This window comes from Oncorhynchus nerka, linkage group LG20 (assembly GCF_034236695.1).
Source record: "Oncorhynchus nerka isolate Pitt River linkage group LG20, Oner_Uvic_2.0, whole genome shotgun sequence".
NCBI lineage: Eukaryota > Metazoa > Chordata > Actinopteri > Salmoniformes > Salmonidae > Oncorhynchus > Oncorhynchus nerka.
In genome coordinates this window covers 80,457,145-80,484,042 of record NC_088415.1, presented here as the reverse complement: position 1 = coordinate 80,484,042, position 26,898 = coordinate 80,457,145, and the positions used below count along the sequence as shown (strand labels likewise).

The following is a 26,898-nucleotide window of genomic DNA, read 5'->3' as shown; positions in this document are numbered from 1 at the left end:
AGCTCTGTGCAAAAATATACTGTATTGTTCTACCACCACTACTCACAGAAAAATATTTCCATCAATGCACTAGATTAATCAATAGGTGTCTATGGTGTGTGAACAGGCATGGTGATCTGCTGTGCTGTAGCTGGAGTCTACCTGCTCGTAATAAGATGACCTGGTCGTCCAGGGCCAGCTCAGAGAAGTGGGGGATCCTCTTGGCCCACTCCACCAGGGTGAACAGCTGCTTGTCTGCTGCCTGGCAGATGTTGGTGACCGGGTCGTTCTTCTGTCAGATAGACAGAGACACACATGGACTATTCAATAATCAGCTATGAAAGAGGACACTGAGTTTGGAACAAATAGACATGTGTAGAGTGACCTCAAGCATTCAGGACATCGAATATGATTTGACGTAGTGGAGATCTGTCCATAGAGAGAGAGATGGGCGGAAGGATGGACAGAGGGAGGTTTGCTTACAGAGTTGCCTGCGCTCGCCTCCATACAGGCTTCAGTCTTGGGTTCGATAGCCAGCTCCGCGTCCAGTATCTTCTCAACGGGCATATCCTCGTTAAAACTACTGGTAGACTCCACCTCATTATCACTCTTCTCCCGGCCCCGCTGACGCTCCTCCTGCACCGCTGCGCAGAGGAACACACAAACATGGGAGTCACACACACAGAGACACAGAGACACACACACACACACACACACACAGACACACGCACCTTCTCTCTTCATGCCCATAGCCAGACACTTCTGATAGCGGCAGTACTGGCAGCGGTTGCGCTGGCGCTTGTCGATCAGGCACTGCTTGCTGTCTCGACACGTGTAGCTGAGGTCCTTCCTGATGGTTCTCTTGAAGAAGCCCTTGCAGCCTTCACAGCTGTACACGCCGTAGTGTTTCCCTGGAAGAACATGGAATATATAGAAGATCAATAATGTATCGATCAGATCACCTCTTAATGGAAATGAACTGTTGTTGTGTGGTTCTCTCTGGATGTTATCATTCTGTTAATGCTGTTAGTGAGGGGATATAATATGATGGAGCATTTCATAAGGAAATGTTTTGGCTTAGTTCTCCTGTAGCTATGTTGATGAAGGTGGTATGGTATACTAGTAGTAGGGAAGGAATATCTTCCAAACCATGTAACTTGTCAAGGGGAAAAACTATGGTACAGTACAGTATGGTCTGGTCAGGTAACCATCTACAGTAGAGTATGGTTTAGTCAGGTAACCATCTACATTATAGTATGGTCTAGTAAGGTAACCATCTACATTATAGTATGGTCTAGTCAGGTAACCATCTACAGTATAGTATGGTCTAGTCAGGTAACCATCTACATTATAGTATGGTCTAGTAAGGTAACCATCTACAGTACAGTATGGTCTAGTCAGGTAACCATCTACATTATAGTATGGTCTAGTAAGGTAACCATCTACAGTACAGTATGGTCTAGTCAGGTAACCATATACAGTACAGTATGGTCTAGTCAGGTAACCATCTACAGTACAGAATGATCTAGTCAGGTAACCATCTACATTATAGTATGGTCTAGTAAGGTAACCATCTACAGTATAGTATGGTCTAGTCTGGTAACCATCTACAGTACAGTATGATCTAGTCAGGTAACTACCTACAGTATAGTATGGTCTAGTCAGGTAACCATCTACAGTATAGTATGGTCTAGTCAGGTAACCATCTACAGTATAGTATGGTCTAGTCAGGTAACCATCTACAGTATAGTATGGTCTAGTCAGGTAACTACCTACAGTATAGTATGGTCTAGTCTGGTAACCATCTACAGTATAGTATGGTCTAGTCTGGTAACCATCTACAGTATAGTATGGTCTAGTCTGGCAACTACCTACAGTATAGTATGGTCTAGTCTGGTAAACAGCTACAGTATAGTATGGTCTAGTCTGGTAAACAGCTACAGTATAGTATGGTCTAGTCAGGTAACTACCTACAGTATAGTATGGTCTAGTCTGGTAACCATCTACAATATAGTATGGTCTAGTCAGGTAACCATCTACAGTATAGTATGGTCAAGTCTGGTAACCATCTACAGTATAGTATGGTCAAGTCTGGTAACCATCTACAGTATAGTATGGTCTGGTAACCAGCTACAGTATATTATGGTCTAGTCAGGTAACAAGCTACAGTATAGTATGGTCTAGTCTGGTAAACAGCTACAGTATAGTATGGTCAAGTCTGGTAAACAGCTACAGTATAGTATGGTCTAGTCAGGTAACAAGCTACAGTATAGTATGGTCTAGTCTGGTAACCAGCTACAGTATAGTATGGTCAAGTCTGGTAACTATCTACAGTATAGTATGGTCTAGTCTGGTAACTATCTACATTATATTATAGTCTGGTAACCATCTACAGTATAGTATGGTCTGGTAACCAGCTACAGTATATTATGGTCTAGTCAGGTAACAAGCTACATTATAGTATGGTCTAGTCTGGTAAACAGCTACAGTATAGTATGGTCTAGTCAGGTAACAAGCTACAGTATAGTATGGTCTAGTCTGGTAACCAGCTACAATATAGTATGGTCTAGTCTGGTAACAAGCTACAGTATAGTATGGTCTAGTCTGGTAACCATTTACATTACATTACAATATAGTATGGTCTAGTCAGGTAACAAGCTACAGTATAGTATGGTCTAGTCTGGTAACCAGCTACAATATAGTATGGTCTAGTCAGGTAACAAGCTACAGTATAGTATGGTCTAGTCTGGTAACCAGCTACAATATAGTATGGTCTAGTCTGGTAACAAGCTACAGTATAGTATGGTCTAGTCTGGTAACCAGCTACAATATAGTATGGTCTAGTCAGGTAACAAGCTACAGTATAGTATGGTCTAGTCTGGTAACAAGCTACATTATATTATAGTCTGGTAACCAGCTACAGTATAGTATGGTCTGGTCTGGTAACCAGCTACATTATAGTATGGTCTAGTCTGGTAACCAGCTACATTATAGTATGGTCTAGTCTGGTAACCAGCTACAGTATATTATGGTCTAGTCTGGTAACCAGCTACATTATAGTATGGTCTAGTCTGGTAACAAGCTACATTATATTATAGTCTCGTAAACAGCTACAGTATAGTATGGTCTGGTAACCAGCTACAGTATATTATAGTCTGGTAACCAGCTACAATATAGTATGGTCAAGTCTGGTAAACAGCTACAGTACAGTATGGTCACGTCTGGTAGCCAGCTACAGTATAGTATGGTCTAGTCAGGTAACAAGCTACAGTATAGTATGGTCAAGTCTGGTAACAAGCTACATTATAGTATGGTCTAGTCAGGTAACAAGCTACAGTATAGTATGGTCTAGTCAGGTAACAAGCTACAGTATAGTATGGTCTAGTCTGGTAACCAGCTACAATATAGTATGGTCTAGTCTGGTAACAAGCTACATTATATTATAGTCTGGTAACCAGCTACATTATAGTATGGTCAAGTCTGGTAACCATCTACAGTATAGTATGGTCTGGTAACCAGCTACAGTATATTATGGTCTAGTCAGGTAACAAGCTACATTATAGTATGGTCTAGTCAGGTAACAAGCTACAGTATAGTATGGTCTAGTCTGGTAACAAGCTACAATATAGTATGGTCTAGTCTGGTAACCAGCTACAATATAGTATGGTCTAGTCTGGTAACCATCTACAGTATAGTATGGTCTAGTCAGGTAACAACCAGCTACAGTATATTATGGTCTAGTCAGGTAACAAGCTACATTATAGTATGGTCTAGTCTGGTAACCAGCTACATTATAGTATGGTCTAGTCAGGTAACAAGCTACAGTATAGTATGGTCTAGTCTGGTAAACAGCTACAGTATAGTGTGGTCTAGTCTGGTAACCAGCTACATTATAGTATGGTCTAGTCTGGTAAACAGCTACAGTATAGTATGGTCTAGTCTGGTAACCATGGTCTACTACAGTATAGTATGGTCTAGTCATAGTATGGTCTAGTCAGGTAACAAGCTACAGTATAGTATGGTCTAGTCTGGTAAACAGCTACAGTATAGTGTGGTCTAGTCAGGTAACAAGCTACAGTATAGTATGGTCTAGTCAGGTAACTAACTACCTACAGTATAGTATGGTCTAGTCAGGTAACCATCTACAGTATAGTATGGTCTAGTCAGGTAACCATCTACAGTATAGTATGGTCTAGTCTGGTAACCATCTACAGTATAGTATGGTCTGGTAACCAGCTACAGTATAGTATGGTCTAGTCTGGTAACTACCTACAGTATAGTATGGTCTAGTCAGGTAACCATCTACAGTATAGTATGGTCTAGTCTGGTAACCATCTACAATATAGTATGGTCTAGTCAGGTAACCATCTACAGTATAGTATGGTCAAGTCTGGTAACCATCTACAGTATAGTATGGTCTGGTAACCAGCTACAGTATATTATGGTCTAGTCAGGTAACAAGCTACATTATAGTATGGTCTAGTCAGGTAACAAGCTACAGTATAGTATGGTCTAGTCTGGTAAACAGCTACAGTATAGTATGGTCTAGTCTGGTAACCAGCTACAGTATAGTATGGTCTAGTCTGGTAACAAGCTACATTATAGTATGGTCTAGTCTGGTAACAAGCTACATTATATTATAGTCTGGTAACCAGCTACATTATAGTATGGTCAAGTCTGGTAACCATCTACAGTATAGTATGGTCTGGTAACCAGCTACAGTATATTATGGTCTAGTCAGGTAACAAGCTACAGTATAGTATGGTCTAGTCTGGTAAACAGCTACAGTATAGTATGGTCAAGTCTGGTAAACAGCTACAGTATAGTATGGTCTAGTCTGGTAAACAGCTACAGTATAGTATGGTCTAGTCAGGTAACAAGCTACAGTATAGTATGGTCTAGTCTGGTAACCAGCTACAATATAGTATGGTCTGGTAACCAGCTACAGTATATTATGGTCTAGTCAGGTAACAAGCTACAGTATAGTATGGTCTAGTCTGGTAACCAGCTACAATATAGTATGGTCTAGTCTGGTAACAAGCTACATTATATTATAGTCTGGTAACCAGCTACATTATAGTATGGTCTGGTAACCAGCTACAGTATATTATGGTCTAGTCAGGTAACAAGCTACATTATAGTATGGTCTAGTCAGGTAACAAGCTACATTATAGTATGGTCTAGTCTGGTAACAAGCTACATTATATTATAGTCTGGTAACCATCTACAGTATAGTATGGTCAATTCTGGTAACCATCTACAGTATAGTATGGTCTGGTAACCAGCTACAGTATATTATGGTCTAGTCAGGTAACAAGCTACATTATAGTATGGTCTAGTCAGGTAACAAGCTACAGTATAGTATGGTCTAGTCTGGTAAACAGCTACAGTATAGTGTGGTCTAGTCTGGTAACCAGCTACAATATAGTATGGTCTAGTCTGGTAACCATCTACAGTATAGTATGGTCTGGTAACCAGCTACAGTATATTATGGTCTAGTCAGGTAACAAGCTACATTATAGTATGGTCTAGTCAGGTAACAAGCTACAGTATAGTGTGGTCTAGTCTGGTAACCAGCTACAATATAGTATGGTCTAGTCTGGTAACTATCTACATTATAGTATGGTCAAGTCTGGTAACCATCTACAGTATAGTATGGTCTGGTAACCAGCTACAGTATATTATGGTCTAGTCAGGTAACAAGCTACATTATAGTTGCACCCCTTCTGAAAAAACCTACACTCGATCCCTCCGATGTCAACAACTACAGACCAGTATCCCTTCTTTCTTTTCTCTCCAAAACTCTTGAACGTGCCGTCCTTGGCCAGCTCTCCCGCTATCTCTCTCAGAATGACCTTCTTGATCCAAATCAGTCAGGTTTCAAGACTAGTCATTCAACTGAGACTGCTCTTCTCTGTATCACGGAGGCTAACCAGCTCCGCACTAACAAGCTAAAGCTAACTCTCTCTCCTCTGCTCTCATCCTTCTAGACCTATCGGCTGCCTTCGATACTGTGAACCATCAGATCCTCCTCTCCACTCTCTCCGAGTTGGGCATCTCCGTAACAAGCGCTAGTCCACGCTTGGATTGCGTCCTACCTGACAGGTAACGCTCCTACCAGGTGGCGTGGCGAGAATATGGTCTAGTCTAGTAACTATCTACATTATAGTATGCGTCTCCTCACCACGTGCTCTCACCACTGGTGTTCCCCAGGGCTCTGTTCTAGGCCCTCTCCTATTCTCGCTATACACCAAGTCACTTGGCTCTGTCATAACCTCACATGGTCTCTCCTATCATTGCTATGCAGACGACATCGCCAGGTGGCGAATCGCATCTCTGCATGTCTGGCAGACATATCAGTGTGGATGACGGATCATCACCTCAAGCTGAACCTCGGCAAGACGGAGCTGCTCTTCCTCCCGGGGAAGGACTGCCCGTTCCATGATCTCGCCATCACGGTTGACAACTCCATTGTGTCCTCGTCCCAGAGCGCTAAGAACCTTGGCGTGATCCTGGACAACACCCTGTCGTTCTCAAATAACATCAAGGCGGTGGTCTGTTCCTGTAGGTTCATGCTCTACAACATCCGCAGAGTACGACCCTGCCTCACACAGGAAGCGGCGCAGGTCCTAATCCAGGCACCTGTCATCTCCCGTCTGGATTACTGCAACTCGCTGTTGGCTGGGCTCCCTGCCTGTGCCATTAAACCCCTACAACTCATCCAGAACGCCGCAGCCCGTCTGGTGTTCAACCTTCCCAAGTTCTCTCACGTCACCCCGCTACTCCGCTCTCTCCACTGGCTTCCAGTTGAAGCTCGCATCCGCTACAAGACCATGGTGCTTGCCTACGGAGCTGTGAGGGGAACGGCACCTCAGTACCTCCAGGCTCTGATCAGGCCCTACACCCAAACAAGGGCACTGCGTTCATCCACCTCTGGCCTGCTCGCCTCCCTACCACTGAGGAAGTACAGTTCCCGCTCAGCCCAGTCAAAACTGTTCGCTGCTCTGGCCCCCCAATGGTGGAACAAACTCCCTCACGACGCCAGGACAGCGGAGTCAATCACCACCTTCCGGAGACACCTGAAACCCCACCTCTTTAAGGAATACCTAGGATAGGATAAAGTAATCCTTCTCACCCCCTCCCCCCTTAAAAGACCTAGATGCACTATTGTAAAGTGGCTGTTCCACTGGATGTCATAAGGTGAAAGCACCAATTTGTAAGTCGCTCTGGATAAGAGCGTCTGCTAAATTACTTAAATGTAAATGTAAATGTTATAGTATGGTCTAGTCAGGTAACAAGCTACAGTATAGTATGGTCTAGTCTGGTAAACAGCTACAGTATAGTATGGTCTAGTCTGGTAACCAGCTACAATATAGTATGGTCTAGTCTGGTAACCAGCTACAATATAGTATGGTCTAGTCTGGTAAACAGCTACAGTATAGTGTGGTCTAGTCTGGTAACCAGCTACAATATAGTGTGGTCTAGTCTGGTAACCAGCTACAATATAGTATGGTCTAGTCTGGTAACTATCTACAATATAGTATGGTCTAGTCTGGTAACTATCTACATTATAGTATGGTCTAGTCAGGTAACCAGCTACAGTATAGTATGGTCTAGTCTGGTAAACAGCTACAGTATAGTATGGTCTAGTCTGGTAACAAGCTACATTATATTATAGTCTGGTAACCACCTACAATATAGTATGGTCTGGTAAACAGCTACAGTATAGTATGGTCTGGTCTGGTAACCAGCTACATTATAGTATGGTCTAGTCTGGTAACCAGCTACATTATAGTATGGTCTAGTCTGGTAACCAGCTACAGTATATTATGGTCTAGTCTGGTAACCAGCTACATTATAGTATGGTCTAGTCTGGTAACAAGCTACATTATATTATAGTCTCGTAAACAGCTACAGTATAGTATGGTCTGGTAACCAGCTACAATATAGTATGGTCAAATCTGGTAAACAGCTACAGTACAGTATGGTCACGTCTGGTAGCCAGCTACAGTATAGTATGGTCTAGTCAGGTAAACAGCTACAGTACAGTATGGTCAAGTCTGGTAACCAGCTACAGTATAGTATGGTCTAGTCTGGTAACCAGCTACAGTATAGTATGGTCTAGTAACCAGCTACAGTATATTATAGTCTGGTAACCAGCTACAGTATAGTATGGTCTAGTCTGGTAACCAGCTACAGTATAGTATGGTCAAGTCTGGTAAACAGCTACAGTACAGTATGGTCAAGTCCGGTAACCAGCTACAGTACAGTATGGTCAAGTCTGGTAACCAGCTACAGTATAGTATGGTCTAGTCAGGTAACCAGCTACAATATAGTATGGTCTAGTCAGGTAACCAGCTACAATATAGTATGGTCTAGTCAGGTAACCAGCTACAATATAGTATGGTCTAGTCAGGTAACCAGCTACATTATAGTATGGTCTAGTCTGGTAAACAGCTACAGTATATTATAGTCTGGTAACCAGCTACATTATAGTATGGTCTAGTCAGGTAACCAGCTACAATATAGTATGGTCTAGTCAGGTAACCAGCTACATTATAGTATGGTCAAGTCTGGTAAACAGCTACAGTATATTATAATCTGGTAACCAGCTACATTATAGTACGGTCAAGTCTGGTAAACAGCTACAGTATATTATAGTCTAGTAACCAGCTACATTATAGTATAGTCTAGTCTAGGGCCTTTTGTGTTTTACCTGAGGATCGGTCCCCACAGATGGCACAGATGTGCTTGGACATGGACCCTGGGCTCATGCAGCCGTAGCTGTTCATGTGACCCAGTCCAGCTAGGCCTGGCGGAGGCTTGATGTCCTCACTGCTGCTCACATTGTTCAGAGAGTTCATCTACAGAGAGGGGGACATCGACAGCAGAGAGGGGCTTAATGGGGAGATGTGTGTGGGTGTCTCACTTTCGCCAACTGCCCACTGTATCACAAAGGTCAAAAGTCACCGACTTGCAGCTTCCCAGTTTTGTTGAAGACAGAACTCAGCACTTCCGGGTTCAGCAAAGATCACAGTGAGTGATATATTATGTCAGTCTTTCTATGACAACATCCCTATTTAAAAATATATATATATTTCACCTTTATTTAACCAGGTAGGCTAGTTGAGAACAAGTTCTCATTTGCAACTGTGACCTGGCCAAGATAAAGCAAAGCAGTTCAACACATACAACAATAATAGAGTTACACATGGAATAAACAAACATACGATCAATAATACAGTAGAAAAGTCTATATACTGTGAGTCCAAATGATATAGGATAAGAGAGTTAAGGCAATAAATAGGCCATGGTGGCAAAGTAATTACAATATAGCATTTAAACACAGGAATGGTAGAATGTGCAGAATATGAATGTGCAAGTAGAGATACTGGGGTGCAAAGGAGCAAGATAAATAAATAAATACAGTATGGGGATGAGGTATATTGGATGGGCTATTTACAGATGAGCTATGTACTATTACAACCATGCATTAGCTACACAGTCAGTGCCTTCCTCAGTGTATTTGTGTGTATGCACGCGTGTCAATCAATGTGCATCATTCAAACATAATAGCCCACAGGTGTGCTAACGTGTGTTTGTATTCACTCCTCCCTTGTCCTTTCTGCCTCCCCCTCCCATCTTACAGGAAGTGTTTTTTCCTTTATCATGTGACCTGTTCCCTCTAGGTGAGGAAGTAGCAGTTCACTTTGAATGTTTACTCTCAGTAAACACCCACAGTCAACATGGACACAAGGTTCTTAAGGAAGGGCACAAAATTATATCTGCTGATACCAGTTTGAATTCTAATCGAACTCAACTGAAAACACTCAATTGAAACCTGTTACATGCAGTTCCACATGAGAGCAGTAGAGGGAGGTAGTTGGTCATTAAAGAGCGACTGCCGTTAAAATCAACTAATCCCTTTGAAAATGGCCTATGTGGTATCGATATGAGTCATAAACCGTTAATATAGTGTCAAAATTGACAATAAAGTCTAAATAGGGTAATTTTTGTAATAAAGTCAGTCTGGTCTAAAACGGAGTTTGGAAAGATTTTACATTACAAAGGGTAAATGAAGGTTGGGTTTTGATTTGACGATGTCCCTTTGCCCACTATCATGGGGTGACCAGCTGCGGTGATTGCTCTCTATCCAATAGCATAGACAGTAAGGCTCCGACTTTGTTTACATAAGACAACACATTGTGCATTTTCTTTTACATGAGAACTACTGCACCAAACACCTTGGTTAGATATAAAATCGTGCAACTAAAACATCCTCAGCAAAAACGTCAAAATAAATGACAGATTTCTTGAGTTATCTTAGATTAATTCTGGGGATTTTGAGGAAGTGAAATAGGCTCCCGTATCTACAGTGTCTCATGGGGGGACAAACATCATTAACCAAACTGTATCGGTCAGAAAACACACGTCCAAGACTGAAAACTTGTTTTTCAAATGAGCAACAGAAAAACACACGTGCCAATTGGTGTGCTCAGTTGCTCTTTAAGGAAACTTTATAAGCCACTCTGGGCCATCTAAAGGTCTAATAGGGGTTACTTATATTTGTCCTGTTTTACACATGTACAAGTGTTGGTGTGAAATGGAAATGTGTTTTTTGCATATCCCTCAGAGAGTGGGGTCACGGCCAGGGATCAGCCATTATAGATGCCGATCCTGGAGCAATTAGGGTAAAGTGCCCTTTTCACCTTTTCACCTAGTCGGCTCTCGGATTCAAACTAGCAACCTTTCGGTTACCGGCCCACCGCTAGGCTGCCTGCCGATCATTATCAGACCATGAAGTATTTGTGTTCTTTGAAATACTTTGAGTTTTATTGAGCCTGTCTAGAGTGCCAGAGGGGCAGAGTTTACACTTTAAGGACTATTCCATTGGTTCCATTGTGCCAGATAAGCTCAATCAAGCCCAGCTAAAGTATTAGAAATAGAACAAATACTATTTGAACCCAGGTCTGATCATTAAGAATGAGAACATCCTCCTAAAACTGCATTATTCTGACAGTGAGGGATGTATGCGCTGTGCTATACAGGCATGCTCAAATCAAATCAAATTGTATTAGTCACATGCGCCGAATACAACAGGTATAGACCTTACAGTGAAATGCTTACTTACGAGCCCCTAACCAACAATGCCGTTTCAAAAAATACGGATAAGAATAAGAAATAAAATTAACAAGAAATTAAGAGCAGCAGGAAAATAACATTAGCGAGACTATATTCAGAGGGGCACCGGTGCAGAGTCAATGTGCGGGGGCACCGGTTAGTTGAGGTAATATGTACATGTAGGCAGAGTTATTAAAGTGACTATGCATAGATGATAACAACAGAGAGTAGCAGCGGTGTAAAAGGGCGGGGGGCAATGCAAATGGTCTGGGTAGCCATTTAATTAGGTATTCAGGAGTCTTATGACTTGGGGGTAGAAGCTGTTTAGAAGCCTCTTGGACCTAGACTGCTGTGTACGCACACACACAGGTTAAGGGACTATTGCAGGTCAAGAGACCAGCCTGGGTCTAGTGTGTTTGGGTAGTAACAGAGCATTCTGGCCCCTAGTCGGCCTACCGCTGTGTACTGTACTCTACTGTAGACTAAAAGGCGACAGGGTCGACACACACACACTCACGCACGTACATACACAAAGGCAACATATGCACGGATGACCTATATAGTTAGTCTACACACCACATCCCATGTCTCTCACTCCACACATATCAGCCATGGGGCCCTTGTTGAATACTTCATATAGCCTATACATTATTCACAGTGCTCTTAATGCTACCGACTGTTCTATACACATTTCTCTGTTGCTTGGCTCATTGAAAGTGCCGGCTCATTGAAAGTGTCTACTTCTTTGAGACCAAAAGGGAGCTGCACTATTAGCGGTAAGAAGAAATCCAATTTTAACATCCTATTGGCAATAAATGGATCTGAATCTGACTATTGCATATGTGTCCCTATTTGCTTTACAGAAGCCTGTTGGCACAGCTGTCATTAGATGACTTCCATTTGTGTACTCTTTTCTGCTAGCTAGCTAGCCTTCAAGGCTTTAGCTTAGCAGGCTGGGTCAATGATATCTCCCTCCGACTCACTAGCCATCACGCCTCATTAGCTTAGCTCAGTTAGCTCCGAGTGGGACAGCCAAATACAATTCGCTCATCCCCTCTAGGGCAGGCAGAGGCCCAGCCAGTGGTAAAGGCAGGAACTGGGCAAAAAAAAACAGTCAGAAAAGGAGACATTCTAGATTCTATTTAATGCAGGACAGAACGGCAATGTTTTTTTTTTAACTAACTGAATAAAATGTTAACTTTTAAATTCACAAGAGTAAGCCTCTATTTTCCCCATTTGTTATCTATTTGAGACTTTGACTCGAAGTAAGTGGAAGCGCTGTCTCACTAATGGAGTGGGGACGAGTGAATTGAGCAACAGAATAGAATGAGGTTCTATTTCTAGGGCAGTGATTCAGTTGTAGTCTGTGGCCATGAATGAGTCTGGGTCAGGCTAACCTAATGTAGCAGGCCTGAGCTGTGTTTCTTTCTTTCTGCTCCTGACGAGAGAGAAAAAAAACTGTCAGGGGAGGTTTTCCTCTGCACTGGTCAACCAATCCAGTAAATGTGGAGATGTTAAGATAGAGTGTTGCCTTGTTAACATCCAAAAGCAGAAGTTCTGTCACAGGCTTTTTTAATTTCCCTTGAAAACCGGATGCATTTTTGGCGACCCCACTGTGGGTAGGGTCAGGCTAGCCTTCTAGGTTCTGTTAGAACAGTGGTCACCAATCTCCAAGGCATTCCTAACAATGAAGCCTTGCGTTCCTATTTGTATTTATTTGTCTCAGGCTGTTGGCGGTAGGTGCACCTGATTCAGCTGCCCTACATGCCAGGTAGGTGAAGTGTTGCAATTTAGAACCATTTCATGTGTCTGAAGGTACAAACTCTGCCTTCTTGGAGGGCAAATATGTTTGAAGTAACGTAGCAGGTGTAAAAGAAGCTAAAACAAAGTCGATACTGTGAGATTTCAAAACGTTTAAAACCATGGCCAGAGAGACTGTCAACGAATACAGCAAAGAGCTGCTGTTTTTATGACTGAGTTCATGTTGAAGTTTTTACTCTTTTTATTCAACAGTTTTATAAGCCATAAAATGTGCATTCTTCCTACCTCCACTCGTGCTACAACCAACACTGCAGCTGTAATGAATGAGTAGGAAAGTGTATAGGCGGGCTTGCATTGTTATTATCAGCGGCTTGGGTCTTCTTTAATATCGAGGAATATTTCACTTTCTCTGGTCATTGAAGTAACAACATGAATTTGTGCATGAGGCAGAAATAATGCGGTGCGACTCGAGCTTAACTATCAGCTGGAAGACGGTGTCTTTTTTTGGTCAGTGGAGGAAAGGGAGAGCGGAGGAACGTTAGGAGGTAGACCCTCAGGATGCTGCGTTCTCTCTCCTCTGAGACAATCAAATGCAGGCACCATCAGCCCAATAACATACAAATAAAAAGCAAATGTATGCTCTCTCAGCTGTGCCTCACATGTAATACAACAACTGATCTATTACCGGTGTGATCATACTGTCTACCTCAAATAGTTTAATATAATATAAAAAGTGGTCTGAACAACAATACATTGGCAGGGGAATTAAAGCAAAGCCAATATGCAGTGATAACGTATTGGGCCTATAGCCTACTGCACAAACCTCATTTCTACAGTACTGTTTTCAATAGGTTAACGTTGCATAGGCTTACGTTTTTCAAGTCCTGTAAAATGATTCTGAGCAGTTGATCGCAACCTGCATTTTGACTCAGAATGTGATCTTGACTCAGAATGTGATCTTGACTCAGAATGTGATCTTGACTCAGAAAGGGTTGGTGACCACTGTGTTAGAAGGATGCAGATGACCACTAAGGAGTCTGAGACTTCTGTAGTATCAGCTCTGACAGAGAAACAGTTAGAAATACAATTCAATTGGCATGGCTTTGAAGCTTGGCATGCAAGGCTAGGGCATTGAGAGACTCATATAAGTGACAACAATGTATCCAATGCAGTAGTTCCAAAGCTACTTTGGTGGGTCGGCTCACCTGCTGTAAGGCCTCTCGTGTTTTTAGTGTGTTCGTGTTTAACAAGTGTGTGTGTATAGGCGTGAGCATAAATAATTGTCCAGGAGGCAGGGAGCCTAGAAGTTAAGAGTGTTGGGCCAGTAACCGGAAGGTCACTGGTTCTATTCCCCAAGCCGACTAGTGAAGAAAAATCTGTTGATGTGTCCCTGAGAAAGGAAATTAACCCTAATTGCTCCAGGGTCGTTGTCAATAATTGGCTGAGCCCTGGTCATGGCCCCTGTCTCAGGGGGAGTTGGGATATGAAAAAAATACATTTCCAATTCAAAAATAGGACAAATATAAGCAACTAATTATTATGCGTGTGAATACATTGACCCTTACCTGTGGGCTGGAGAGTGTGCTGAAGCCCATGGTGGGAGTAGGGGGGATGGAGACACTTGGGGAGCCCAGAGATGACGAGGTGATGACTGAGTACGGCGAGCTGCCCTGCCCGTTGAATGGCGAGCCCAGGGTGCTCATGGGAGACGGGAGGGGCTGCCCGGGGTTGACAGAGGCACTGATGACGGAGGGGTGGTGATGATGATGATGGTGGTGGTGATAGGGGTGGTGGTGAGGGGGCCCCACCATGGTGCTGAGGGACTGAGATGGGGTGGAGCTCAGGTGCGAGACCTGCACAGAAGAACCTGTAATCAGAGCAAAAAACAGCAAATCAGAGATGAGAATGAAGGAGTAGGGAGACACGGCAATCAATAAAAGAAGAGAACAGAATGGAACACAGCAGGGTTTTATTCATTAGAGCACACAGTAGAAAAGCTTACTACAACTGAAAACAAGCATTTCTTATTGGACCAGGTCATGTAGTTGGTGCCTCATGAATTTGACCGTCATCTATATAAACTATATTGTCCTCAAAGAGGATAACCGTTTTCATAGGGATCAATAAAGTGAAACATTCAGATGTTGCCGGTAGTAATCTACAGTGTAGAACCAAAACTCTAACCTATTCTAGTCTATTCCATATGAAAATAAAATGTTCATGACTACAGCAAAAGACCTTGGTTCTGGTTCACAGACAGTGTGATGACCAATCAGACCAGAGAATAACAACTAGACCCACATCAGCCCCTTTTCACAGCAAAACGAGGTGCTTGAGTAGACAGCCAGGGGTCCAAAATGTCCATCACTCCATTTAACCTCATCACTGATCCAGCTGGTAATGCACTGTGATGGCCTGATGTAGCCTGATGTAGCTGGTCGCTTGGGGGTCAGTGCATGGGGAAAACCTGCATAAGGGACTTCCATATATCACCAGAATAGCCCAAAAGGTCAGTGCAGAGACAGGCTACACTGATCTGATCATTCATAGGAGCTTTATAAGGTCATATTCACATTATGCATCAACATGAGGAAATGTCAGGGGGATGTTACAGGGACGCTAGAGGGATGATAGGCCAACATCATAGAGCTTTTCTCTATGACCAAAATAACGACAAACATTAGCCTGCATCACGACGACAAACATTAGCCTACATAAGGAAAGTGAGACTTTAATGCTGCACAAAGATTGTTTTTTAGTTTGTATAGCAATTTGGGTTGATATGAAATTGCCATGATTGTATGAGATCAAAACGAACGAACAACAGAAGGTGATAGAAGGTTATTTCCCTTCCAAAACAAACCGACTAAAACTCCCATTATAAATCTGCGTCATCAAAAAAATCATATCAACAACCCCATTCCAACAGAAACATAATTCAACGAGAGAGGGCTTTATCAACTATCAAATCTATTTACATGTATGCAGATTGTAGCACGGCCAGGGTTTTCTTTCTAGCTGGAATATAGAATGACAGGTTGACATTTCAGGCCCCAACAATTTAAGGTTGGGCTGTTGGGCAGAGCTGTGTGTCACAGGGTTAATGGGGGGTGGCATTTGCATGGGGCATGGTTTCAGGGTCGCCATAGTCCGTCCTGGGTACAGTGATCTCTCTCATGTTACACAGCACAGAGTCTGATAGGTCAGCCAGACCAGCAGCGCTCGGACGCCAGTCTACAGTGGTCACTGATACTAGCATGTGTTAGTGGGGTTGGGACGTTTTGTGTGGCAGTGTTAAATGACTACTTGATTTTCATGCACACAGAAAGTCTCTCACACACACACACACACACACACACACACACACACACACACACACACACACACACACACACACGATCATAGCCACACACGCTTCACACCATAATCCACGCATTACACTAAACATAACGCTCACACAAGTATAAAAAGGTTCTATCTATAAAAGTAGCAAGTGTAAAACAAGCTAAAGGAGGACAAAGGCACTTCCTCATATTGTGTAGTAACAGCTGTACCTTTAGCAGTTTCTCTGCCAACCCAGACGCAGGAAACCCCAATGTATATTTAGACAGGTTGAACAGAATCTAGAAAATAAATGTGTGCGTGTCTTTGTGTGATCACAGACACACTTTCACCAACTGTCTACTATTGTGTCACAAAGGTCCAAAGACACCAACACACAGCTTGCCATTTTTGTTGAAGACAGAACCCAGCACTTCATGTTCAGCAAAGATCACAGTGAGTGATATATCATGTCAATCGTTCTATGCCAACAAATACATGCCCACATACTTCTGTTAATTCATGTATTAGCTATTGTACCTAGCATACAGTCAGTGCCTACCAAGTCAAAGTATATTACTCTGGACTATATGTATGGTCGAAGTGGCCATATTGTTCCCACAATATCTATGTTACTCACTGTCAAAGTCAGGAAGGAGCATCAGGGGCTGGTAGTTTACGTACATATCTAACTCTGATTGGCTAATGTCTATTAAGTCGCTTTCCTCTTTTCCTCCGGAATCTCCGACACCTGCTATGATTCTCATGTCTGCAGGCGACACCTCGGAGGATCTGCAGGGGGCTTGACCCTTCCAACGCAGGCGGCGGGCTGGCAGCCCCCGATCATGTGTGTGTGTGTGTGTGTGTTACAAGCAGCTGTAGAGTGGCACACACACACACACACACACACACACACACACACACACACACACACACACACTCTCTCTCTCTCTGTCTCTCTGTCTCTTGGCACAGCTCCTCCTGTGATATTAATGCCTGCTAAATGTCAAATTCCAACAGCAAAGAGCCTCATACACGTACACGTGTACACACACACACACACACACACATACATATTAATAGGCATATTTGAGCAACACACACGTACACATATGAATGTAAATGAGTATGTCACCATACAAACATCATCTGGGTTAAGTGGTTTAGAAGTGTTTTCAAATGATTTTTTTTCACTGACTTTTATAGAGATACCATCATCATAATAAAAAAATATGATCAGTGAGCGCCTTATCTTAATCATGTAAAAAGCAGGCCTGTAGCCTTTTGGCCTGGTCTGGTCTCCCCTGTCGTATTCATTATGATCTGAGAGCCAAAACTGATCATAGAAAAGCCCAGGCCTGGTGTGTGGAGACAGAGCCCACTCATTCCTGTCTAAATGGAGATGATGTCTGATCAATCAGGGACCGTATAATCCTCTTAGCCTCTGTAAGCATCTCCAACCTGGTTATTTACTGTGTGTGTGTGTGTGTGTGTGTGTGTGTGTGTGTGTGTGTGTGTGTGTGTGTGTGTGTGTGTGTGTGTGTGTGTGTGATGGGATGTATATTAGAGGTAGTGGGCTGGAAGCGGTTGAGTGGGGGCTTGGTCTACACGGCAGCATGCTGAGGCTCTGTAGAACACATTTCCCAGTTTCTCGGTTACATGACAAACATACACATTCATTCACACGTGCAGTCTCTGTCCCTGTTCCATGTGTCTAAAGGGATTTGGCCTAGAAAAGGAGAAAATCCTATCCTGTCTGTCGGATGGGCTCTCTCAAATACCCAGTGGGGGATTGGATGACATTTTAATTAAAGATGTCCCTTCTCTCTTGTAGACTTGTCCCTTTTTCCTGTTGAAATGACAGAAGATGCGCCGAGCAGACATCATTAACTTGTATGGCTTAAGTATGAGAGGAGACTGAAGTGAAATAGAGAGTCCATTCAGTCCAACTCAAAGCTTCACATTCATTGATAAAACAATTCAGTATTACATTGGAGGATACAGTAACTTTGCTAACAGTTACAAATGGGAATATGGAGTCAACTGCTGATATACTGTATTCGTAATGGCTTGGGACCACTGGTGAATGGATTCATGCGCTAAACCAGATATGCACTTTTTCCTTGTTCACGTATCAGGAAATCACACTGTATCAATTCCTATGGCAGAGGACATCTATTTCCAAGATGATTGTTCAATGTTGGTCTGACCAATCAGAATCTATGCTTCAGGATTGTTTTGATCATGCGGACTGGGAAATTCTCCGGGTCGACGTATACACTGACTCAGTGACTGGGTTCATCAGGAAGTGCATACAGGATGTTGTTCCTACCGAGATGATTACAATTTATCCATCCCAGAAACCGTGGATAGATGGTAGTATTCAGACAAAACTGGAAAGCGCGAACACCACATTTAACCACATCCAGCTATGACCTCCGTAAGGCAATCAAAGAGGCAAAACGCCAGAACAGGGACAAAGTGGAGTAGCAATTCAACGGCTCAGACACAAGACATATGTGTCAGGGACTCCAGACAATCATTGATTATAAAGGGAAAGCCAGCCACATCGCGGACACCAACGCCTCGCTCCCGGACAAGCTAAACCCCATCTTCGCCCACTTTGAGGAAAACAACATTGAGCCATCACCGTGGGCCCCCTCCGCTCACGATGACTCTGTGCTCTAGTTCTCCATGGCCACTCTTAAGGTATTTAAGAGTGTTAACCCTCGCAAGGCTACCGGGCCCAGACGGCATCCCAAGCTGCGTCCTCGGAGCATGCACAGACCAGCTGGCTGGAGTGTTTGGGGACATATTCAATCTCTCACTGTCCCAGTCTGCTGTCCCCACTTGCTTCAAGATGTTCACCATTGTTTCTGTACCCAAGAAAGCGAAGGTAACTGAACTTAATTAATATCCCTCCATAGCACTCACTTCTGTCATCATGAAGTGCTATGAGAGGCTAGTTAAGGACCATATCACCTGACACCCTAGACCCACTACAGGTTGTATTCAGTCCCAACAGATCCACTGCCCTATCCCACCTGGACAAGAGAAATACCTATGTAAGCATGCTGGTCATCGACTACAGCTCAGCCTTTAACACCATAGTGCCCTCCAACCTCATCACTAAGCTCAGGGCCCTGGGTTTGAACCCCGCCCTGTGCAACTGAGTCCTAGACTTCCTGAGGGGCTGACCCCAGGTGGTGAAGGTAGGTAACAACACCTCTGCCACGCTGATCCTCAACACGGGGGCCCCACAAGGGTGTGTGCTCAGCCCCCTCCTACACTCCCTGTTCATCCATGACTGTGTTGCCACGCACGTCTCCAACTCAATCATCAAGCCTGCTAACGACATAGCAGTGGTAGACCTGATTACCAACAATGACGAGACAGCCTACAGTCCCTTCAGGACTACTACAGCACCCAATGTCACAGGAAGGCCAAAAAGGTCATCAAGGAACAACACCTGAGCCACTGCCTGTTCACCCCACTGTCATCCAGAAGGCCGAGAGTACAGGTGCATCAAAGCTGGGACTGAGAGTCTGATAAACAGCTTCTATCTCCAGGCCATCAGACTGTTAAACAGTCATCACTAGCCGGCCTCCACCCAGTACCCTGCCCTGAACCTCAATCACTGTTACTAGCCGGCTACCACTCGGTACTCAACTCTGCACTTTAGAGACTGCCGCACTAGGTACATAGAGTCATTGAACACTGGTCACTTTAATAATGTTTACATACTGTTTTACCCACTTTATATGTACATACTGTATTATAGTCATGGCTCATCCTATATAACTACTGTTGTACACACCTTTTATATTTCATATACTGTCCATACTGTCTATACACATCATTTTATACACTGAGTATACCAAACATTAGGAACACCTTCCAAATATTGAGTTGGCTGGATGTTCTTTGGGTGGTGGACCATTCTTGATAGGGATGGAAACGATGTCCCCGGTGTGCCTGGCACCTACTACCATACCCCGTTCAAAGGAACTTACATGCTTTGTCTTGTCCATTCACCCTCTGAATGGCTCACATAAACAATCCATGTCTCAATTGTCTCAAGGCTTAAAAATCATTCTTGAACCTGTCTCCTCCCCTTCATCTACACTGATCAAAGTGACATCAATAAGGGATCATAGCTTTCACCTGGATTCACCTGGTCAGTCTGTCATGGAAAGAGCAGGTGTTCCTAATGTTTTGTACACTACATACATAATGTACTGTAACCAAGACAGAGTACCTCTCTCCGATAGCTACACACCAAACTGCACCATTTGACTGTTATCATATTACTTACACTACATTGTGGTTTGACTTATTAATAATTCAACCCTGTTACATTTAGACATGTCAACCCTGTTACATCTATCTAAATTTGTGATTTTTACAACTGTTTTGGCTTTTCAGCAACACTGTCATTATAACATCATGATAAAAGACAACACATGCTACCTACAACTGTTTATGTATTCACACAAATAGCCTTGGACACGTGACAGTGACACAAGAACATTGCAAATGCATGTGTTAACAGGCGTTCAAATCAACCATTTCATACATGTTCACCATCATTCCATGCATGCATCTTCATGAGTCTGTTTTCTAAGCATTGTGTAACATCATATACAATGAATAAAGTCAACCACATTCTGAGTGGGTTCCCACTGTATATAGAAACCCTGATCTCGCTCTCTCTCTCACTCTCTCGGAGGTTAACATTTCCATCCTGGTGTCTATTTCATGTCCTGATTAACAGAGGTGGGGGGTGGGGGGGGCAGTCATATGCCATGTGGCCAGGGGGCAGCAGGGGAGGGGCTCACCGTCTGTGGAGTTTGGAGAGGGAGTGTGCACGTGTGCACGTGTGTGTGTGTGTGTGTGTGTGTGTGTGTGTGTGTGTGTGTGTGTGTGTGTTTGCTGGTGGGGGGTGGGGGGATTAAAGGGGATTATCCCCCTGGAGGAGATGGTATATTGAAGCAGCTCTGTAGAGCTTTTGGGCAGGGGAGGAACGCAGGACATGGTGCTGCTGTACAGAAAACAACTGGACCTTCTCCAAGGCTAGAAGCTTTTCAATACTGTGCCTTCACTGATCTCCGTCTCTAAGAAACTGGCCACTATCTCTGACCACAATTGAACTCACATAACAAAAACAAATTCCCAAAAAGCTGATAAACATCTCAACATTGAGATGTTATGTACAAGCAGTTACTGTATGGCATAGAAATAGAATCACTATTTATGTAGATGCTCTATAGGCTATTCTATTCAATTCCCCTATAATCCTACAAGAGACTACAAAGTTCTGAAGTTTCCATAAAGAGTAACCACGAGCCCCTCTATCTGTGGAGCAGCACTGCTCTTCTATTCTACTGAAGCAGTAGCATTGGCTACCCAGACTGGGCCCACTACAACTGGGGCAGAAAAATGACCAATTAGATAAGGGAGCTGATTCACAATCACAAGCCTGCCGGGATACACATCAGAGCACCGCGCCTGGCCCTGACTAAATGTTATCTAATGGCCGGGCCTGCCAGCCCTGTATGTTGACACCATTTCTGTCTCTGCTATTTCTGAGTTTCCTCCATACAAAGAGAGACAGACAATCAGAACAAATGACAATAAAATGACAGAATGAAGAACAGAGCGGTGTATAGGGGATATTGGTTATAGCATCAAAGCACAATGAGTCGGGTACAAAAGAGTAGCCCACGGCAACAAGCGCGGTTCAAAGCGGAGAGCATGGCAGCAATAAGGTTATGATGAGAAGGCAGACAGGGACCTGAGATTAATCCTATATGTTGGATCAGGTCTGGACATAGCCGAGTTACTCTCAACTCCACAATGTACATCACATTAAAGGAGTTTAGAGGAGACGACTGTGGGCGGACTGAAGCTACAAGTACATAGAAGGTCCTAAGTAATCCAATTAGACGAACAGAGAGACAGATAGATAGACAAATACACAGACAGGTACACAACACACACAACTACAGAATGCTCACACACACACCCACACTCACGCATTTGACGAGTACCAAGCTACATACTAATAGCTGTTAAGAAACAGGTGTCTTGTTGAATACCAAGTAAGATCGAGGGAGGGAGAGAGAGAGAGAGAGGGAGGGAGAGAGACCAAAGGTGCCACTTGATCTCCCCACTCTCTTCCCTCTCTTTATCTCCTAACCCCTTTACAAACACAGGAGCACATAGAGGGCCTCTCAGTGCCCAGGACCCAACACAACACAGGCCTTGTACTACCTATTAAGGGACATCATCAAATAATTGTTAATGAAACATGAGGCCCATGTTGGGTCATCGGATCCCACTGTGTGGAGAGAGAGAGAGAGAGAGAGAGGCAGAGAGAGAGAGAAAAAGAGAGAGGGAGAGACATAGAGAAAGAGAAAGGGAGAGAGAGAGAGAGAAAAAGAGAGATAGAAAAAGGGAAAGATAGAAAAAGAGAGAAAGAGAGAGAGATAGGAAAAAGAGAGAGAGAGAGAAAGACAGAGAGAAAGACAGAGACAGAGTGAGAGAGAGATAGAAAAAGAGAGAAAAGGAGAGAGAGAAAAAGAGAGAGAGAAAAAGAGAGAGTGAGATGCAGCTTATCTCTCAGTAGGCCGTAGTTCCCAGGAGAAGACTCAGAAGTGGATACTCATCCTTTGGAGCACTGCTTTTGCTCCAGACACTACATGCTATAGCACTGAATAAATCAACATTAGTTTATGTGGCTTCACCCCAGACAGACAACATTGACTTAGTCTATCTGTCTTTCATATCAGTCGGTCTATCGATCCATCTACATGTCTGTCTGTCTGCCTGAATGCTTGTCTGTCTGTCTGCCTGTCCATCAGCTTTCCCGTCTGCCTGACGGTCTGGCTGTGAAGCTCAATATGAACTGATGGTGATTTATTCAGTGATATCAGGAAGTCTCAACACTGATTATAATGAGAGAGAGAGAGAGAGAGAGAGAGAACACTGGTAGTTAAATCAGACTGCCATCCCAGTTCTATACAGTATGGGGGCAATTAAGAGGGAGCGCGTAGGAACGAAGCATGCTAGAGTTAATGAATAATTAACAAAGTATAACTAGGAGGACCTTTTGGGGTATTTGAGGAATCAGAGTATTTTTTGACATCCTCTTCTTGTTCTACTGTTGATGAATATAATAGAGCAACATCTGTTCCCAAACCTGTGTCTAAATGTCGTCTTATTACAACAGCATTTTTCTGTTATTTTTAAACAGACATTTATGTAACAACCTTTTCATGAACAAATATGTTCAGCGCTGAGAATTATGTCAATGGTATAATAACACATGAAGAGACATGTTTATTAGCAGGTTTAGAGTTGCTGATTTACCTGATGGCTTGCAAACAGGGGAAAACAAGTATGTCAAACTACAGTATGGAGCCTGAACTGAAAGTAGGCCAAATAGTGTACTGAAGTTCATTGATCTTTGGCTGACACCAGTGGAGAGGCTGTAGACCCAGGATGCTGCTCGTGTTGACTTACCCTGTCTACAGACAAACTAAAACACAGCATGGTACCATATATAAAAAATACCAGATTAACTCTCGCTTTTCATTTACAAAAAGCCTCCACTGAAATGGGTCATTGTCTTCTAGTCCTGCTGTTCCAACACCGACAGAATTGTCCTATTTTGGCCGAGAGAAAATAAAGTAGCTTACAGTATATTATAAACTCGGTGGTTCGAGCCCTAAATGCTGATTGGCTGACAGCCGTGGTATATCAGACCGTATACCACGTGTATGACAAAACATTTATTTTTACTGCTCTAATTACATTGGTAACCAGTTTATAATAGCAATAAGGCACCTTGGGGGTTTGTGGTATATGGCCAATATACCACGGCTGAGGGCTGTATCCAGGCACTCCGTGTTGCATCGTGCATAAGAACAGTCCTTAGCCATGGTATATTGGCCATATACCACACCTCCTCGTGACTTATTGCTTAATTATAAGTGCTAATTAGCCTCAAACCACATCAAATCAAATTTTAGCTGCTTTGCAAAAAAATATGCATATGTGAGAGGCTCAGTCAGTGGACAAGGCGTGTTGTCAAGGGTCCGTGCTATCTGGGTGGTTCGAGCCCTGAATTCTGATTGGCTGACATCTGTGGTATATCAGACCGTATACCACGGGTATGACAAAACATTTATTTGTATTGCTCTAATTACTTTGGTAATCAATGTGAAATCAACAATTTGGAACCATGTAATTTAGCAATGAAAAGAGACCTCCTCAGGCCTTATTGCAACTTAAATATAGACTATGAATGTTGAAATATCCTCACAGATGAATAGCTTAGAGAGAGCGTGTTTTTTTAAATGAATGAATTATTGTCATTACACAAACATAAATAGATTTTGGTGTTATAGATTGTAATGATCAATATGCTTGTTCTGGTAATTTTACACTAAAATCTTTTTTTTAAATATGAACAGGGATCAATACTTTTACACTAAAATCTAAAATGATATACAGTCGCCTAGGCTGTGTGGAAATGCAATAGAATAGAAAATCATGTGCATTTCCAATACAAAGACAGAAGATGTCTTTGGGTCCACAGGACTGCTTATTCGTGGTTTGTTGTGGTGTGGCCTCATTGTCGTTCTTTGATTGAAAAAATGATATGATGATTAAATTACGGAACAATTTCAACCAATTAAGAATAACCTGCTAAAGAGAAGTAGAGCTTGCAGTGAAAAAAAATCGTATCGGCCTACCCTCTCAATGTGGTCTTCTTGACGAACTTTCCTCGAGAACAGCCGTGAGGTGAGTGAATGTATGGCTGTCGAATGGATAAGCGCTTCTGTGCCAAGCCAGACCCATAAATAAGAACAAGGCAGCGAACAGTTTAACAAGAGGCGCGTAAGAAAGGACATAAATTACAAAAGCGCAATTAAAGTGCCAACCCCTGACCCTGACTGAGGAGCAGAATCACTATCAGCTGACTTGAGCATTGGCACTGCCTCCTTGTCAATCAATACACATTAGGCGCCGGACAAGTGTTAACTACATAGATAACATTGCCACGCGGGATTTATTGCGGTCCGTATAAAGTCGGCTGTGCAGAGGGAATTCGGAAACTAAACAAACACAACACAGAGAACTGCAAGAGCAGCCTATGCGGGATATACCGCCCGCGTCTCAAGACTTGATAGAGAAACGGAAAAACATACTTACTTAGATGTAGATAAGAGTCATTGTTATCCATAACTGTATGGACGTTATTATTATTGTACGTTTTTTCTCTCCAAGATGAATGTTCTTGTTTAGCGTTCATAGGGCAGCATCTCTCTGTGAACGTCGTCCCCGCCTTGACTGAGTTCTCTTCTTACTGTTGCCTGACTGGGCTACCACACACGGAGGGGCCCAGCGGAGGGGGTGGCGAAATCAGGAATCCCACTGGGCAAAAACAGGTTGAATCAACATTTGTTCCATGCCATTAAAAAAAAAGCAATGTCATGATGCTGAATCAATGTGAAAAACTGATTGGATTTGCAACAAGCCCTCACCATAAGGGAATTTCTTTACCCAACTTTTTACCTAAATCCAATGACATGGTGATTTTTCCTTTTCTTCACAATTCAGGTTAGATGACAACTCAACCAAATCTAAATCAAAACTACATGTTGAAATGACGTGTGTGTCTAGTGGGATTCTCCCAAATGACAACCTTATTTGCTTAATTTACAAGTAATGACACCTATTTACAAATAAAATCTAGTACATTAGAGGCATGCCAATTTAGGATAATGTGTCTGCAAATTATTGGGGGGCACAGCAAAAGTCAATTAAATATGCCAATATGCTATATACTTAACTGAGGAATTAAAGTGGAAATTCCTCCAATTCCAAGGGGATGCTACAGGCTATGTTTGACAACTGATGGAAGGTCTGAAGACCCCTTGGACCCCCCCTCAGAGTGAGGGGTCATTTAAGGGTGAGCTCCCACTACCTCAGGAGGTTATTCAGAAGTCACCAGCATTCACAGTCTTGAACTCTCGTTTAAGGGGGACGGGGACGCTCCGCGAGCACCTCGGCTGACCACTCCACCACTCCCTCAGTCCAGCCGCTATGCTCCCTGGCTGGGAAAGACTCCCCCAGCTCCCCCTCCTTCTAAAAACAACCCACAAAAGAACACAGGAGGATGCTAACAAAGATGAATAGCTTTTCTTCCAACTCATTCCACACTAATCAGGCCCCTTTTCATTTGTCCTCCTTTAGATAATGTAAATTCATGAAAGTCAAAGAAGGGGACTAAAAGGACCATTTATCACCCTGTCTTTTATCTCACTAATGGAGCCACATGGTCTAGGACATTAGTATTGTCTGTCCCCTGTTACTCAGTATCATTGCATAGCACACGGTTTTAAGTGGCAGAAGACTATTTTGTTTTCAATCATGGTGGTTCAAAATGAAAATCAGAGGGTTGTGAATAACAATCAACATACAAAGTTTGTGTGTGTGCGTATGTCAGTGTGTGTGTGCGTGTGTCAGTGTGTGTGTGCGTGTGTCAGTGTGTGTGTGTGCGTGTGTCAGTGTGTGTGTGTGTGTGTGTCAGTGTGTCAGTGTGTGTGTGTGCGTGTGTCAGTGTGTGTGTGCGTCTCAGTGTGTGTGTTGCGTGTGTCACAGCATGTGTGTGTCAGTGTGTGTGTTGTGTGTGTGTGTACTCTGTGT

At 43.1% G+C, this 26,898-nt stretch overlaps 1 protein-coding gene across 4 annotated transcripts in view; it reads right to left on the bottom strand.

The window, feature by feature from the left end:
- The window catches only part of LOC115103204 (retinoic acid receptor RXR-gamma-A-like), a 28,924-nt gene extending 3,317 nt beyond the window's left edge, over positions 1–25,607 (bottom strand). The window contains exons 1-6 of one of the 4 annotated variants that reach the window (XM_029623975.2): positions 16,823–17,048; positions 14,427–14,728; positions 8,696–8,843; positions 711–890; positions 463–623; positions 142–271 (exon numbers count right to left, since the gene is read on the bottom strand). In XM_029623975.2, coding sequence (XP_029479835.1) covers positions 142–271; positions 463–623; positions 711–890; positions 8,696–8,843; positions 14,427–14,728; positions 16,823–16,949 — 1,048 coding nt within the window. In that variant the 5' untranslated portion in view covers positions 16,950–17,048. Of the gene's footprint in view, positions 1–141; positions 272–462; positions 891–8,695; positions 8,844–14,426; positions 14,729–16,822; positions 17,053–24,941; positions 25,120–25,401 lie in introns of those variants that run through there. The other 3 variants (XM_065005838.1, XM_065005839.1, XM_065005837.1) reach the window with 3 other exon arrangements.
- Positions 25,608–26,898: the final 1,291 nt, after the last annotated feature.